At 45.0% G+C, this 18147-nt stretch overlaps 1 protein-coding gene across 1 annotated transcript in view; it reads left to right on the top strand.

The window, feature by feature from the left end:
* ror2 (receptor tyrosine kinase-like orphan receptor 2) overlaps positions 1–18147 on the top strand; it is an 82830-nt gene that overhangs the window by 41594 nt on the left and 23089 nt on the right. The window contains exon 2 of the mRNA XM_036529253.1: positions 12643–12720. Coding sequence (XP_036385146.1) covers positions 12643–12720 — 78 coding nt within the window. The remainder of the gene's footprint in view (positions 1–12642; positions 12721–18147) is intronic.

Below are 18147 nucleotides of genomic sequence, written 5' to 3'. Positions count from 1 at the left end.
TCAGTATATTACATTACCAGCTTCCTCCCATCTTTGTTGATTTGACTTTGTTGATGTTGTTTCTAGATTTTATAATTATTCTGTGGTGATATATGCGTGTGATGATTGAAGTCCAGGGATTTTTTTCATGGGCTAGCTGTGAGCGTTACACAAAATAGTTTTCAAAATGATTATTTTTTTATACATTTTTGTGGAAGGTAAGTGATTGTGGATAGACCACTACAGATTTAAAACCATAAAAATGCAACTGACCCCCTAATGGTGGTATAGGCTAGATTTTAGTAGACGCACTCAAGTGTTGTAAATGCCTAGAATGCCAGTTAGTTTTTTTTCCCCTACCATTTAAAATGAGGAAATATGCCTGTTGGTTTTTTAGAGTCCAAAGCTCTGCCAAAGCTATGAAAACCATGGAAACTTAAATGGAGTCAGATAATCATAAACTGCTAACCTATATTTTTCTGTGTTGGGTTTAACGGGGACAGATGTATTTTATTAATATAACATGTGTATTGGTGAATATGTATTTGTTTTCATTCTTGAAGTTTTACCATACAGCCTGTTGCACTCAGTTTTATACGGCAATACTTAATTGCAGCCAATGTTTTAAAAAAAGGAACTGGGTTTGCGGAGGGAATGGGACAGTCCAATCTAGCAGGAAAAAGATGCTTTTTTTCATGGGGGACTTGTGGAAATACGTTGGATGAAAGATGTGAGGGTTCACGATTCGGTCACAACCAGCTGCTGTCTGCCAGTATGATTGAAATTATAAGGGGCTTTGCTGTCGGACAACATTTGCATGGGGTGGAGGGTGAAGAGCAGACCATGCCACTGCACAAGCATTCACTTTGGCTTCCCAGAGCGCAGGCCTTGACATCGCAAGACTCTGATTTGATTGCCCCCCTCCCCATACATGTACAAGTTTCACAGTGGTGCAGACCTGGTGATTATGGGACCTATTTTGATGAATCAGAGTTTTGAAAAATGCAGAGGAAACCAGAGGAAGGCGTGAGGCATAGCTTTGGGGGCGTGGCTTGAGTAGACAAATCCTTTCTTTCCTGCTGAGGTCACCGAAAGGGGCGGGGGCAGTTTGTGAAAATCAAATCAAAGCACGGGAGGTAAAACTTTTTTTTTTCCTATCCCAAAAATGCGTGAGCCCATTTTCAGCTGCCCCAGCTCAGCTTAGCTCTTGGAGTCTGTCTGGTAACCTGACAATCCTCATAAATGCAGGTCTCGTCTAACATGGCAGAGAGCCTATTGGCTAACCCAAAATAGGTCACTGGAGGAAGGAGCTATTTTCTTAGCGCTGTCATTACTGAGCTGTAAAAGGAAGAGGGTATACAAATCTTACACAAATAAAATTCCGGTGCGTAAGAACAAAAAAAAAAGGCCCCATTGGAAGTGGCCCATTTGTGACTCAGTGAAAAGATGCTCTTCGGCCGTTTACTGGCTGCTCCCATGCCGGTAAACAGTTTCCAGCATGAGGAGATTAACTCGTTGGAGTCCTTGCCTTAGGCGCATTTTCCTGGACATGTTTATTTATCCTGAATTTCCAACCAGAAAGGTTCACATGGATTTTTTTTTTTTTCCTGGTCCCCTGAGAAAAGTCTGTGTTCCATAAACCCCCCCCCCCCCCCCCCCCCCCCCAGGTTAACCCTTCGCAATCCCACAGTCACTGTCACGCCCTCTCCCCTTGCCCAGCTCATGCCTGCGCTCTCCAAACGGTCACCAGCTTTCTTTCTGGCGGCTCGTTCCGTTCCCTCTCGCGCAACTCGGCGTCGGTTCAAAGCGACGGTTTGTCTTTTTGTAATTAGTCGATGCGGACTCCTCGCCCTGTTTACGCGGCCCTGCGCAGATGTTTACGAGCTGTGCGCTGTGCATTCCTCAGCGATGAAGGCACACCAGACCTCAGCTATGCGCCCGTCTTCCCATAGACTTAATACTCACCTGCATAAAAAAAAAAAAAAAAACCCACCAAGATTTGTTGCTTTGGAAACCGCAATTAAAGTGATAGGACAGAACAACACTAAGGGGCATATGTTCTGCAAACTTCCAACACTCCCTGCTCACAGGCTCCCTCCTCTGTCATCATGGATCTGAGGGATAAGCTGCTTTTGTTTCACGGCCCCCGATGTAACCTTATATGGGTAGCAGAGGAAGATGGAGTAAAGGAAGCTCAGTGGCAGGGCTTGATGTTTACTGAATCTTCTGGAAATCTGCAGGAACATACGTCATTAGCGTGCCAGGCTGCTGGAATGCGCATGTTTAAAATGGCGGCTACGGTCATTTTAGCCGCTCATTGCAAGTTGTGTGGTGTTCCTGGTATGTGTTGGATGTATATCAGCAATTTACAGTGGTCAGATTGTTGAAGTGGGGGTATGGTCATTTATTAGAATGTACTGTGTCCTTGCAGATCCTCAGTCATCTTCTTGTGTTTGGGGAAAAAAGCTGGGTATATAGAGAGTGACACACTCTTTCAAGGTCAGGGAATAATTTTTTTAATACTCTGAAATGAGCCACAGATGTATCTTGTGTTCCCAGATCCTCAAAAAGCCAGTCCTTCTAAACCACGGACAGTGACAAATGACCCCATGTCCCATGTACCACGGTCCAATCCCATCCTTAACACAAACGGAGCATGCAGGCATGAGAATTCTTACACAAACATTTAGCCCTTCCGTTTGACAGAGTGGAAAGAGCAACTGTCTCTCTGAATGGCTTGGCTGTAACCCCTCCCTGATCAGACACCATCCAATCAGCGACGTCCACGCTCAGAAAGAGTGACCCTGGCCGGGCGTCCTGGACGCACCTTGGCCCACGGCCCACGGTTCAGGGGTGGAAATATATAATCTTACAGGGCATTAGTGGCCTCTGAGCTGGGCCCTTCAGACAGGGCCATGACGCCGTCCCAGTCTTTGCTGCCCATGGGGAGTGTTCCTCTGAGACTCCCAAGGCGGCAGCGTGCTTTGATCTGAGCGCGCCCGCAGAGATAACTCATGTCCTTAATGTTTTCACTGGCAAAAGCTGACAGCTTTTTTTCCCCCCACTGCAGGAACTTCAAGAGATTAAATTATGTTGACTTATGAATTGATGTTGACTTAATTGTTTGTAAAAAAAAAAAAAAAAAAAAAGAAAGGAAAACAAAAAAATCTTAACTGCCAGCCCATAAAAACCTCTGCTGTAATTTTCTGTAATCAGGTTTTAAACTGTTTACCCACAGCGTTCATCATGTTTGTTCACCTTGTCCCACTGACAGGCAAGGGGCTGGAAAAATAAATGTGAGATCTGTAATTGAGGGTTTTAACTTGCGTCTTGACAAACCATAGCTGACACGCATTTATCTCTGATGCTGCTGATGTTGAATGTGCTTACTGTATATTCAGTTAAAGATCCTTTATAAATGGCACATGGGGAACATGCTGTTATTTAGCTTACTAACTCCTCAGGCCTAATTATTAATTAGAATGCCATTTGATAGAATGTAAATAAATGTATATGGTTATTTATTGCAAATAATGGCGACAAGCAGTCAAAAGACTGGAAATGTTTCTCACCACATATATACACTGGTCGCAATTCAGTCAAAATTTTAATACTCTATATCACAGGATTAGCACTCTGGCATCCTCCCGTTTTATCCAAAAATAAATGCATAATTGTATGTGTTGGCAGTTTAAGGGTTAAATGTGACCCCAATTTATTTTTTCTGAGGAATTACATATGTTCTCATGGAAAACCATCCTAATAGCCTTTTGATCTGTCTGGAAGGTCTGAAAAAGAGCGAGAGAGAGAGAGACAGAGAGAGAGCGCCAGAGACAGAGAGAGAAAACATTGTGACACAGGAAGACAGCATTAGCTGTTTGAGTGTTAGATGGATCTGGAGGCTGGTAGTCCTCTGGGTTGTGGAGGAAATGCTCAGGATGGCGTCCAATCGGGAGGGGGGGACCGCTTCCAACCCCTCACCACCAGCCTTCACTCACACTGATGAACATGCAGAAAAGAAATTAGTCTGGTCAATGAATGCGCATCCAAGACTTGGCACTCACCAATAGACTCTCTCACTCCACCACCCTCCGCCAAGAATGAAACCTTTGCATTAAAAGATGATGTTTGTAAGGCTGGACACCAGAAATGTTCAGACCCCAGGAATTTGGCTCGTTCGCGGGTCAGATTCGGACAAGGCCACTGGCACCGAGCAATTCGGCCTTCGTTTTCCAACTGCGGAAATGAAGAAGCTCTGTAATTCAGCAGTGCAGCTTCATGGCAGCACCAGTGGTCAGAAGAGCAATGGTGTAATTGGATTGCAGGAATTCCGTTGTGTTCATGACAGAATGCGAAGTAACGCGCCGGTAATTGTGTTGTCTTTTTTGAGCGGAGGCCAAACGCTCTTTTCGCTTCAGAAAACCACAGCAGAACATAATTCTTACTCATGGATGAACATTTTTTATTGAATTACTTCATTGGCTGCATGAAGCCATTCATCTTGTAGTTGGAAGTGGTGAGTGTGGCACAGCATTGTATGGTCACGGTCACTATGGGCAGTGTTTGTCCATGCTAAAAGAGCTTCAAACACATGTATGTATTTGATGCAATGTACTGTGTTTTCACTTAGAGTAGGAATAACTTAAGCATTTTTCTTGATCCTGATACTTGATGAGATTGATCAAGGCGGTTTTTTGTTCTTGTGGGTTATTAAAATGGCCCCAGCCTCAGGTTTAGTCCATAACCTCCGCCATTTAATCGTTCAGTATGCCCCAAACCCTACTGCATCATGCAGCCCTAATGAAGAAGGGTCGGGGGTACGCAGTGGCAGGCACTGTACCCAGCCGTGGTGTTAACACTTTTTTGTTCCATGTTCTCCATTTGTCTAATGACCTGTTGCACTTTTAAATATAGAGGCCTTGTTATGACTACCAGAATTCCTGACGATAAACACAGAACCTCAAGAGTTCCTCGGAGTGGAGTTTATGTCTGTGGAGAGCGCTGTCATTATCCTGTAATTTGTGTGGAGGATCTGAGGAGCTGCGTTCTGCGCGCTGCTGTGTAATTACGCTTGGCTAGAAACGCGCAGCTCCGAGGAGCTTTTGCCTGGCATCGACGTTTTCTGCCGTATTTTTAGCGTGGCAGCTATGTCATGTTACACAAGAGCAAAAAAAGAGGATGTTTCAGTGGATGCTCATCGCATTCCATTTGGGGGGCTGGGGGGGAGCTCTTGTGGCATTGCATGGGTGTAAATTTGTCATAAGCAGCAATCCAGAGAGCTGAGCTATTCTGAACTGCATTGTGTGTAAAGAGCTGAAGTCAGTTCCTCCACAACTGCTCTCACAGCTTCATCTCAGATGAGGCCTTAGATGTCACATTAAGAGCCTGCACACGTCAGTTAAAGGACCGGTCCTGATGAGGATTGGTTTGCGTGAGCTGTCATGTGGAGCCTACAGAGGCAGCATGTGGTATAATGATTAAGACGCTGGCTTGTGAGTGGGATTGCCGGTTTGAATCCCAGCTGGGGACATTGTTGTTGCAGCCTTGAACAACTTGCTAGTTCTCAATGGCCTAGTAGAAAAATCTATTGCATAAACAAAAAATATAAAGCACATGAATGTAACCTGGGTAGCAGTGCCTGCATAGCAAGTGCCTCATGTAATGACCTTCAGTGTTAACAATCGCCCGGCCATAATGAAGTGTTGCTGATGTTCCTCTCCTCAACCAAACACGCTCAACCAAACACAACTGTGTGCTCGTTGTCTTTTTCCACCACCCAGGCCAAGACCCAATCTGTTAAGGAAGAACGGTCTTCAGCGGTGGTCTGTGTTTTCTGGCAGTGACCATGGAATTAACTGATTTACGCGTTCGCCTTTTCCAGAAATCTGGTCATTGACTTGCCGCTTTGCGTCGTTTTTAACCCTGTGAGACCGTGCAGACATACATTGTAGAGGTTCATTGGGTGGCTGACTAAATATTATTTTTCATGGCACTTCCATGAATTGACATTCATAATTATGTTTTCCTCGTAAGCATTTAAAATAGTTTAACCATATTTTTTACATCATGAACTTTTTTTTCCCACAGCGGTCTGATCCACTCAAGCTGATAAATTGCTGTGCTATGTGAAGGACAATTTACAACCATTACTGTGTTGCAGATTTTGACTCAAATTTAAGTGGATGCATAATTACTGCAGATTTATTTTTTTATATATAACAAATGTGGTTGAGAAAGGCAAAAAATGTATTTTTGCCAGCAAATACACAGTTTGGTCTACCAAGACCTGACGTAAAACTGATATATTTCCTCATTAGTTCGCTCCTTACTGTATATTTTGTTCTATAAATTGTCTATCATAAATGCATGGTTGGCGGGATTGACTCAGTTCAGTTTATTTTGCTTAGAAAATTGCCAGCATTTATGGGGTAGGCTTCTCTGGTTTGAATTCCTTTTCAGGTCACAGTACTGAATTCATAATTCGTCATTGATCACAGGCATATTTTGATCACTGAGATAAGATTGTGCTCAGGGCCAGACATGCTGTTGCATGTTCATATTAGTTTGCTGGCGATGTACTTGAGCGTTACATTTTAATGTCCATTTGAATTGAACATACCATGTCAGTGAACTTTGTAGGAGTCAGAGAGAGAGAGCAAGAGAGAGAGAATGAGAAAGAGAAAGGGAGAAAGAGAGAAGTGTGTTCAGGTCAACTGAAGCCCTTTTGTTTGTTGAGATTGGGCAGATGTCTGCCAATGCCCTGGCCTGATGGTAGAGGAGATGTGAGAGGATTACAGGGTGATAACAGGAGCTGTTGGCAGACCTGGCATGGTGGGCAGGCCCCTCGTGCTGACAGGTAGCCTGTAGAACAGCCTGCAGGACTAACTGGTGTCATGTTGCTTTACTCCCCCGTACACAGTGCTCACTCTCCTCTGATTGGTCTTGAAGCCCCACGTAGCTCACTTCATTGGCAAGTCCTTGATGGCCGTGTGTTGTGTGTGAAGATGAAGAGAGCACAAGCACACCCATACGGGGTGGCAGCCACCCTGCATGTTTCTTCAGGGCCCCAGAGGATTCTGGGCAATGAGATGCAAACATAATAGACACGCTTAATAGGACCCTGCTCTTTTCTCAGGGCAGTTGCAGGTTCTTCCATTTGTAAATGTTTTTTAGTATTATTTAATAGAATCCTATCCTGTCCTATCCAGGACAATGTGCGTATTTAACGTTTTTTGTAGATGCAATTTCATACTTACTGAAGCAGTCAGTTCAAGTTGGATACCTTGTGCAAAGGAAAGACAGCAGTACTCCACCTAGTAATCAAACCTGCTTCCAAACGTGTGCCAAGCTCCTTGGCCACAGTACCACACCGTTTCCTTAATTTTATTTTGTTGGAATGTTTTTGGAATTAGGTCCATAAAAAAGACATGTTCTTCTAGTGTGTCTGTCAATATGACACAACATGGCACACTTGATGCTCTACTGTGGGTTAATTTGTAACCTGGGATTGTACTGGGGTAGTTTGGCTATTATTGAAACTTGTACTATTCTAGTATCTGTTTTAGAAAATATTATGTTCGTTTGCCCAGTTCCACCACAGTAACTCCAAGTGTACAAGCCACCTCCAGGTACTGGAATATTCTGGTTTGTCTGCATATGATCTGAAGGTGGCTGGGCTCCATCAAGGTAAATCTAGCTGTTGTGGTTTTGTTTGTCATTTTGGCCCCGCAGAAATGAATTGAACAGCTGTGGTTGTTATTTCCAAACTTTTCTATAAGCTTCTCACTCAGCTCTTCTAGGTCAAACCATCCGTATGTTATTGCACTATATGGTGTTCACCTCCAGCGGCAGCTGTTTTTTTTTTTCAGGTCCGTCACCTTATTTTAAGTACATTTGCAGACATGCGAAGGTATTCACACGTTTGCTCACTTTTGCCTGAGTGATACCATTTGTGCTGAGCGGTTGCACCAGCAAATATTAAAAAGACAATGCTGTTGCACAGAGGGAAAGTTCTTGATGTGTAAGCTTTTTGCATAGACAACTTCCAGCAAGGCACTAATAAAGGGAATTTCATTGACTACTTACAGAAGCTTAATAATAGCATGGAAACTGGACTTGAAATCTTGGGTCACATGGTGCCCAAGGATACAACGTCTCTTGGACACAGGGGAAAAAGATCCATGGAATCGAGGACCAAAACAGTGCTGCAGTTGCACAGGCGTTTTTAAGAAGCGTCCTGGGGCTTTTGTTGTTGACATGGCATGACCTGTTTTTCCAACTCCAGGCGAGGGACCCGTCGGCTCCAAAAATTTTCATTTCTTCGTTTTATCACCCTGGCAAACGGTCCTCCCCACAATGGCTCTCATGGGGAGGAGGAGAACGGAGTGTTAACAAGCTCCTACATTCGGATGGGCCAAGGGTTCTCTCCCCTCGTTTCGGGGCCCTGGCGCCCCTGGTATGGGTTTTTTTTGGGGGGGGTTGAGGGGTGTGGGGGGGTGGCTGGCTGGGGGCAGCGGCCTGTGTTGTTTGCCTTCCCTCCTTTACGAGCGTGCGGGGCGTCCCGCTTGGCCCGGTTGCCAGGAGCGCCGGATGTTGAAAAAGGAGAACGTTCCCTGAAAGGCCGCGATTCAGAGGGCCCGGGAGCGCGGGGGCCGGCAGAGCCAAAGTAATCAGATCAGCGGCCCGGTCCTGGCCTCCACACTGGCCCTTTTGTTGGGGGCGAAGCACCCTCTGCCCCGGGGCCCTCAGCGCAGGCCGCAGTGCTCAGTCTCAGGTCGGGAAGGGGTGCGGGGTGAGGGGTAGAATGTTTAAACATGGTGTTCATGCAGAAAAAAAGGTGTATTATCAGGGTGGGGTCTTAATTGTAGAGGCGAGCTTGATTTAATGAGTAACAACAGCTAATGGGGGAGGGGTGACTGACTTAAAGTGCACGTTTGATGTAAAGCAGACGTCTCAAAGCACTGTTTACTCAGTCAATCCAGGCGGTGGAGTGTGACAGTACCAGATTATGACAAATTATGAATAAACAATACTTTTTTGCTGCTGTAAGAATAGACATGTTAGGCTCCTTGATTGCCATGTTTGAAGCTTCTGACTTTTTATGGCACACAGTAAGGAGCGCTGTATCCACTTGAATAAGCAGAGGGTGAAAAATGCTTGAATGTTATGCTGTGAACATATTAGTGTTGGTTACGGGCCCATGTGCTTGGTGAGCTTGTGTGACAGTCACTTCCTCTTTAGAGGGCAGCCTGAACCCCAGTTCAAAAGGAAGTTGCCCGGTTTTATTTGTTAACATTGAACCAATTATCAGCTTTTTTTGTCTTAATTTGTCGGTTCGAGGCTGGAATTAAATGACTTTGATTGCTGGCCGTTTAGCAGAGTGGCTCATTCATCCTGCCATTTTCCCCTGGGAAGCTGAACACTCTACCACGCGCTCTGTGCTCTCAATCCGACTCCAGCCTTTAGCATTTCGCAGATTCTAGTAACATACTCCTACACGGTTGCACACACTTTAAAGGCAAACAAGGTATGCCTAATTTTCTCCTCTCAGCATTTAAACTGTACAAAGGAATCTGCTGTTCTTTTTTTATCAGCTTTGAACGCTCAAAGAAAGGCTACGCATACATTGTAAAACAAACCCCAGTGGTATTACCGTGACAAAGGAATGATAATTTGACATGGAAACTCCTCTGCCTGTTTGTTTTGGCCACAGGCAGACCCATTACTTATCCTCCCACTTCACAACACATGGATAAGTCTCGTCGCAGCCCGGCGTATCCCTGTCGACTGACTACTGATACCGTTGGCTCTGCCTGCCGCCAGCCAACCAGCCTCTTCCGTCCAGAAATAACACTCCCAGGGCGCACTGTTTGATTAGTTTTTACATTTTGTAAGCAGAGGCTGTACAATGATTTATCCTGGCATAGCAGGCCTGTGATCACATCTGCCAAACAGCCTGTTGATAAATTCGCTTTGATACAGAAACACAGAAATGGTAACAGTAACAGATACAGACAGTAATAGTTGTAGAAAAAAAGGTACCTTCTTTCACTGCTTATCTTAGTATCTAGTTGATAGAAATGGTGTAACTCTGGACATTTTGCCCAGTTTCAGGTAGTAGAACAGGTGCAGATGTTGAAGAGGATTCTGCTGCAATACCATGTCCCTCTGCGAAAGATTTTAGAACAATGCAAAATATTGTGATTGAGGTAATCAAATTGAATCAATTTCATTAAAGGGCCTCTTGCGTATCTCTGGCCTTTTAGGATTGAATAGGGTGTCTTTTATGAACTTAATAGACCGTGATAACTGGGGGAGCGTGCCTGCGGTGGTCAGCACTCACAATAGGCCGCTCTCTTCCAGCACGGCTTACTGTGCAATCAGTCTTGGACACCGGGGTCAGCGTTCCAACTCCCATGCAGGAATTCCCAGTCCCAGTTCAATCAAAGGCAGGACATCTTTTAAGGCCTGCCAGAGGTCTGGGAGGAAAGTATTTGAAATATTTAAGTTTCGGAGGTATGGTTGGGAGCAGACCCCTGAGCGGCAGTGATCGCATCTGAAGGCCGCACGCTAACGGTAATGGAATTGCGTGTGAGGTCATTTAGGATGCAGTCTTAAGCGCCGCCCGTCCCCAGTGGCGGCGTCAGCTTCTCTCATGCAAGGCTCAGGGGTAGGGGGTGGGGGGGGGGATCGAAGGACACAGGGGCAGAGTAGGAGCGTCGCCATAGCTACATGATCATTAATGCGCTAATCGCCCGCCCCACCACTCATTCCCGACCGGGCTGCGGGAAAGCAGCGCTGGGTAATTATATGGATGACCTCAGCCTGTCCAGCTGCTAACGGAACGCCGAATGCGGTTTTATACATATGGTCTTGGAGGCACGTTAAACAAGAGAAACTGAACTGCCGTAAAGTTTGGCGGGGGGGGGGGGGGGCATTTACGGTTACATAATTCTGACTGCAGTGTTGATCTTTCTCATGTCTTTTGGGCTAGATGAAAGAGAGCAGCTGTCTGAAAAGAAGAGATCTCTTCAGGTTGGGGTGAAAAAGATCTGTGTGGGGGTAGAAGAGGAATGTTTGATTTTTTTTTTTCTTATTGTTTGGAGAAATAACTCGTCATTCCTACCTTTGACCAGAAGACATAAGTTATCCCTCACCTAACACATCTATAATTTTTTTCGCACGTATCATTTATTGTACAAAGGAAGTCATTTTGGTATTAACTAAGTATGTAATTAGGCTGTGATTACATCTGGTATGCTTCTTAAACATCAGCAGAACAGCCATTTAGTGATGTAATTATCCATGGACATGTGTGAAGATGGAGCTCTTACCAATGTACCAATGTTGTATCATTGTAGCCCCCTAGCTTTTTTGGTTCAAAAAAAGCCTGTGAATTTGAAGTATCTGGTATTCTTTTCCCTCAGGAATTCTTATTCAGTCTTTTTTCCCTTTGAATCAAAGCCCAAAGCTGATATTTTTTATGTTTAAATTTGTCAGGACTACATGAGTTATCATGATCTCCCCCCCCAACTCTCAGAAACAGTTGAACTGCATCCCATTTTTTTTTCCTTTTTTTGTGAGAATGAACGATAACTTTATTGGTCATGGATGTTGTAAGGATGAAATATCTTTTGTTTCATTAAGTCTCTGTCTCCTTATGCTGTTGGCAATTGTAGTTTCTCAGTAAATGTCAGATCCCTTTAGACTCCTCCTATCGTTTTTTTTTCCCGTCATTTCTCGAAGCAGCTGTATCAAATTAAGTCCTCGTTGCGAGTTCACCTCGTCCCATCGCAGCGTTTCTGGATGCTCCTCTCCGTGCTCTTTTCAGCAGGCACGCTCGAGCTGCGCGCACACGGCCATCCAGAGTCCTGCCAGCTGATCTGGTTAACCACGACTCAGTCATCAAATAGCTTAATCGTTAATCGCGCAATTAATTTTCAGAAACGGCATTTCTGCCCCCGGATGAACCACAGCGGGGGTTGTCTGGCGAAGAGTACTCCAAGTGCAATTTCCGTTATATCAGACCAAACTCCCTTTGCACTTAAAGGAGGTTGAAACCACGCAGCAACAGATCAGAAGCATTGACCTGTCCTTTATTCACTAATAACCTGGACTGAGTTTAATAGACACAATTTTATGCAGTGGTTTGGGATGGTGCTTATGGGAAATGAAGTCCATGGCTGGAATATATATGGTACCTTTAAACTACAGCTGGACCTCACTTCCTGTCAGCAACTGAAATATGGCCCAATGTTTTGTCCACAGTGCTGCACGATCCCAGTTACTGCCTTGAACACATTTTACATTAGATTAGGTTGCACAATTTATAATTAATATTTAGGCTCTGAGTTCTGATTTTGTGGGTCCCTCTGGTGTTTTGACATCATCTTTGTGTTTAAGGTGTGAAAGTAATTGGAACAAATCCCAAGGAAAGCAGGAGAGGGTGCATGCCTTTGTCTTCTGTGTAGCACGAATGGAAATCTCACACATGTGTCTTGTGTAATGTTCTGGGTAATGCGAGTTGAACGCTCACAGTAATGTGCCTCTGTCTTCTGTGTAATGCAAGTGGAATGCCCACAGTAACATACGTTAAGGTTTTGTGTAATGCAAGTGGAAAGCTCACACTAATGTGTTTGTGTGTTCTGTCTCCTGCCTCTGTAGCGGATGCAAACCTGTCCCAGCCTGGAGACAGCGAGGGCCTGGCTGAAGCACAGAGCGGAGGCCTGCCAACGTCCCAAGGTAACTCTCCCCCTCTGTCAACGCACAAATCGGGGCCCTTAGAAGAGGGAGCCGTGAACCCTGAATGGGCGGAGTGAACCAGCTCCACAGCTGTGTGCCATCAGCAGGACAAACCCAGTGATGGATGTGCGCTCTTATCTCCCTCTGGAGAATAACAGTTTGCATTATGGCGGGGCTCGTGTGATGTTTCGGGCCTCACGTATTCGGGAGGGAAGAAAGGATGGGCCTTTGACTTGCTTCCAGGCTTGGCCCACTCTCTCTAAAACTCCGGCCGGGGAAGAGGCCCTCTGTTCTTCAGCCCCTGGTGTCCTCTGTTCTCTTTTGTCATGCTCTCTCCTTACCGAAACCGGCCAGCTATTCCACTGCCGTTTCAATGGAGTTTGGATTACGTTTCCCTTTAAGGGGACGCTGCAATTAGAGCTTGAGGCAAGTAGGGCGTACACACCCCCCCCCATTCCCCCAAACCTAGGCCTCCCCACACGCTTCACTAACTCTCTGTGATTGCAGACCAAGGAAGCAATTATGGTGGAATAAAACATTTGTCCCGATAGCCTTTTTAAAAAAAAAATTTTCCTCCATCCCCCCCCATCCTTTTCCTCCAAATACTGTAAACTGGTAACCTGGCCTGCATGGCAGGACCCTTGCAGTGCCCCACTCCACAAGCCCCTGAGTCGAAACAAACTGCGTGATGGCAGACAGGGCCGCAGCCACACAGCGCTGCGTATTAGCGTAATTAATGACTCTATGAATGTTTATAGCGTTCTGGGTAATTACACGGATGTCAAACTGTATATTACCGACAGGAGTTTGAAGATCACGGCCTTGATCCGCGGGGCTTTAATATTTGTTTGGGGGGTGTGTGGCTCTGTGTGCGTTTCACGCGCCTGCATGTGCAGTGCGCATAAATCACGGCGTAATTTCAGGAAAACCTACCACTTCGCCTTGGCAGGTCTGTTTAATACCAGGGAGGGGAAAATAGAATGCTGCACCAAGGAGACTGTTTGCGTTGGCCACCCGTCTAGGGGCTCAGGACTAGAGTAAGCAGTAATAGTTTTCGAAGGCGCTGGCGGCGGAGGCGTGCAGGCGCGGCGTTTCGAGGGACGTCCGTTTTGAAAACGAACCCCAGCCCTCAGAGAGAAATTGAGCCCCTCCACCTTCACGGTAGTGACGGCTCTGGGTGAGGGGGGGAAAATGACCAGAGGCCGATGTTTTTGAGAGCCAACCCCGGTCAGCATGCACCTAAAGCACAGTCGCTCAAAACTGTTATATAACCACATATGGTCATTTCAGGGGCTTATTTTAGGTCTCAGTATGATATCCTAAAGTCTGATGTCATGTTAAAAGTGCGCTTTTTCCACAATGAAAGGTGTGAAAAGTGTATTTCTCTGTGAAGTAAAATAGTGAAAAGCATCCAATAACTGAACTTGGAATCAGAAAAATCAATGGCTCTGCTCTGTGTTTGTGTTTTGACCATACAGTCCTTTCTGTATAATACCCTTAAAATATGAAAGAAATGTATGTGCACGTGACATTTGAAGCTGCTAGTTTAAGGAGGAAATGGAACCTGATTGGTGTACGTGCTGTTCTGGTGTATTGCTCTGAGGTGTTTGTGCACCAAGGAGTTGAATTTTCCCACAGAAGCGGATTCCACTGAGAATCTGAAAGGGTCTGCGTCCTGAGACATCGCCAAACAGTGGAATTTTAAGCCGGGCTGACAGTAAGACTATTCCTTCCAGCAAGACGGTTCTGGGGGAAAATCAGGTTGTCGTGACGTGATTGCTGGGTCAAGATTTGTCACGTCAGAGGGAGTCAGCGTGATGAGTTGTGGTCGGCAGTCTCTTTGGTATCATGTGCTCTGCAATCAGACTTTGGGTCTCCATTTTTTTTCCCTAATGACACATCGACCATACCTTTAGGGAATATCGCATTCAGTATAACGTCTGAATTACTGTCATCCATTTCTTGTTTTGGGTTTACTACTCAAACTCTGAAGTACTACGTGTGTGCTAACCCAAGACATGTCAGTTCGATTTCACATAGCATGTCATGGCCCTTTTATCTAATTATATCTGGTCACGATTTCCCCACAGCTGACGAGTCTTGTAGGGTCAGCACAAGCCCTCTTGGTATGCAGCTCCCTTTGTGGGTCAGCTTGTTTTGGAAATGCTTTTTCCCCTTTTTCTTTTTCTTCTTGTTTGTGTCTGTGAAATAAAAATCACATGGCTTGTGTCAGTGATTGATTATGCACAGGGTGAGTTATTGTACATAATTTTTTGCATTTGATTTTGTCGGCATACAATGCGATTGCGCTGCTATGAGGGAAGAATTGCATTGTGGGAATTCCCGCATGTTTTCTCTGCTTTTCTGAAGCTTCAAAGGCTCTCCAGCCTCCTCCGTTGTGACTGACAAATGATTCACTGGTACAGGCTTGGTACCGTGCTTTAATGTGTAATTTGTCTGGCTTTATTAAGCACTGTTGTGGCAGCGTTTGGCACGGTTACTATGATTAAATGATTGGCTTAATTGGACATATCAACAGAGGGCAGCTCATGTTCTCGAGAGCTGCGCCGGTCCTGGATTTATAGGTGTGTTTTAGGAAAGCAGCCAATTCAGACTTTTAATCACGGTGGATTTAACCTCCCATCATGTGTATTCTCTCTGCATTGCGGGTTTAACATGGGAAGGGGTGTGTTTTAGAGGTTTTTTTCACTCATTCTGGCTCCTGATTGGTCCTCATCAACAGCGTCCTCTTGGTCAGACTACAAAAATACAGCCCAGTTGCTGAGAGTCAAGATTCTTTGTCTGATGGGGAAATGGCAATTAAATGATGTAATGGACCACATCCACTGAGGAGTATTTTTCTCTTTTTTTAATAACTCCACCACCATCCTGTTCTCTTAAGTTCAGTTTATAATTTTTCAGTGTAACAGTCTTCTTATGCCTAACATTTAACTTTCAGTGTAGCATGTGACAGTGTTTAAAGCTCATATGTGACTACTCTACAGTAGCAGTTCCCGCTTGTTAGGTAACCCAGCGCCGTGTCCCAAACTCCCATCCTACCTGTACTTACCCATCAGTCACCTTGAAATGATTTTCAGTTTGTCTGTATGCAGAGTCATCGCAGATACTTGGTTCAGGCGGCTCTGCCGTTGGTATCCTGGAGGGCACAGAGATGAAAACCATCAGATATTCATTCTGGTGGGCCTGTGTGCAGAGGGTGGCCTTGTGAAGACAGCAATCAGTGTTTATTTCTCTGCGTGGTCAGACTGCATTAGTTGTGTGGGGGTGACCGTTCAGGCTAACCGCCGAGAAGCTCTGCGCTCCCTGTGGCTGTCCCCACCCTCCTCCCCCTCCTCTCGTTATTCCTCTCGGAAGAGCCGAACCAATCGAGTGCGCCCCATTGCTATTTGATATGTAGATGGCCCGGCCATAAAGGGGTTTAGCTTTTGGCCAGTATTGATGAAGAAGTTCGCCTAGGGATTTATGAGTTAGGCACAGTTTCAAGCCGATACACCACAGCATCTGGAAATTTATCTTCTTATTGCTTTTCGGTTGTAAATAAAAGGGCTCTGTTGGTGTCATCTGGTCATATGTATAACATATTTCTTATCTAAATTTGGTTGTTTTTTTTTTTTAATCCGGGAGTACATTTACATCAAAACAACTGCTATGCAATGTGTTGCCCCATATTGTAAATGTCTGTCCAAAAAAGACCCTCTTGTGTCTCTATTCCCTCATAATGCTGTTAGTTTTTTTGGCTGAGCTTTGGCTAATAGGGAGAAAGAAAAAACTCTTCAAGTAATTTTTCAAGTCCCCGATCTCATGTCATCACCCCTGGTTTTGCTCATCGTCCCAGCAACTGCTGAAAAAGCAGGCGAACATTTTTGTATCTGTGAGCCAGCTGCTGTTGCTTCAAAAATGGCTGCATTTCAAGTAGTGGCGGTGGTGAGGGGGAGCAGCTCTAATTAAACCTAGAGACAGTGACATCACCAGAGAGAGGTCTGCCGTGATTGGCCCCTTCAGATTTGTTTCCATTGCGTTTGTCGTCAGGCCGTGCATGACCCGTTGGACAGCCACATTTCTGGTGCATTAGTTGGTTGGAAACTGTGCTTTGTGTTTGCTGCGGTATTCCCTTGTTTCTCTACTGAGCTGTAATCAGTAAGATGAGGTGAGCATACCTTTGGAGAAAGCGAATTAAGTATACTCTGCAGTCCATCAAAGCGGGGGACATGCACCTTCAAGATATTCCTAATTAACGCTGACCTGGGGTCAATAAAGAGACATGAAAGAGCCTCTCACATCAGACGTATAGGTGGTTTGTAGGTGTTGAAAAGCTGTCTTTACCCACTGGTTACTATTCACACTAGGGACTGATGTTGGCAAAACGATGGCAAATTGCTGCTGTGGTACTATTCACACTGCACCAGGAAAAACCACCACCTTCAAAACTCTTAAATTTTGTTGTCTTTGTATATATTTGTGTATGATTTATAGTTTATTTTCAAATCCTCTGAACCTTTCAATTATCTATTGCTTTGCTCTTTTCACATCTTTTCCTCACATGTGAACATATTTGATGTTTGGTTGTGTTCAGAGTCCCTCAATAAATATTGTGTTATTATTAATGATGACAGCTAATTACACGAATGTGAGACTTTTCCACACACCCATCTGAGTAAGTTCTTGATCTTAACATTTGGAAAAGAAATCAGATGCCTTCATTAATATTTATTACCAACTAAATTAAAACCACACAAGTTAAAAGTGCAAAAAGGCACTTTTTGACACCGTTGTGACCCAAACAGAGGTAAACAGAATTTTTTTCCAACTGTGTCACTAGTGTATACATCAGGGGGAAAACCCAGTGTGACGTTTTGCTTGTGGCGTGTTATCTAGCATGCTGGGACAGGAACAGTTGACGTTCCAAGCGCAGGAAATGCAGAGACCTCTTCTGAGGATAAATAAGAAAGATGGGGAATGTATGAACCTGCTGGAAGGGTGAGGTCCAAAGGAGACCGCTAAGTGTCCTTTTGAACAAACACACAGGAAGCACTGCTAGCTAAGGGAGTATAGTGTTCTGGAGTGCTGATGAACCAATATAAAATGACTCATCGGAATGTAAAATGTGCACAAATGCACATTATTGCCAGCGCTTCTCTAGCTCCATTGTCATTGCACAGTTGTCAGTTCAGACCTGGCTTTAAACCACCTCAGAGGTGATATGAAAGCTGGCTTCAGAACAGCAGGCAGCTGCCAGGTAGACTCATGCACTGAAGCGAAGGCAGCTCCAAGTGAGGCAAGACTGGCGATAAGGCCTCCCCTACCGAAGTATGAAATGGAGAATGGGCATGACTCAGTTTAGTACCTGGCATGTTATCCCCTCTCCCTCCACCCCCCACCATTACCCAAGCTACATGCCCTGACCCA

Source organism: Megalops cyprinoides, chromosome 5 (genome assembly GCF_013368585.1).
Source record: "Megalops cyprinoides isolate fMegCyp1 chromosome 5, fMegCyp1.pri, whole genome shotgun sequence".
NCBI classification, from domain to species: Eukaryota; Metazoa; Chordata; class Actinopteri; order Elopiformes; family Megalopidae; genus Megalops; species Megalops cyprinoides.
The sequence above is the reverse complement of the archived record's forward strand: the minus strand, read 5'-3'. Positions and strand labels throughout refer to the sequence as shown.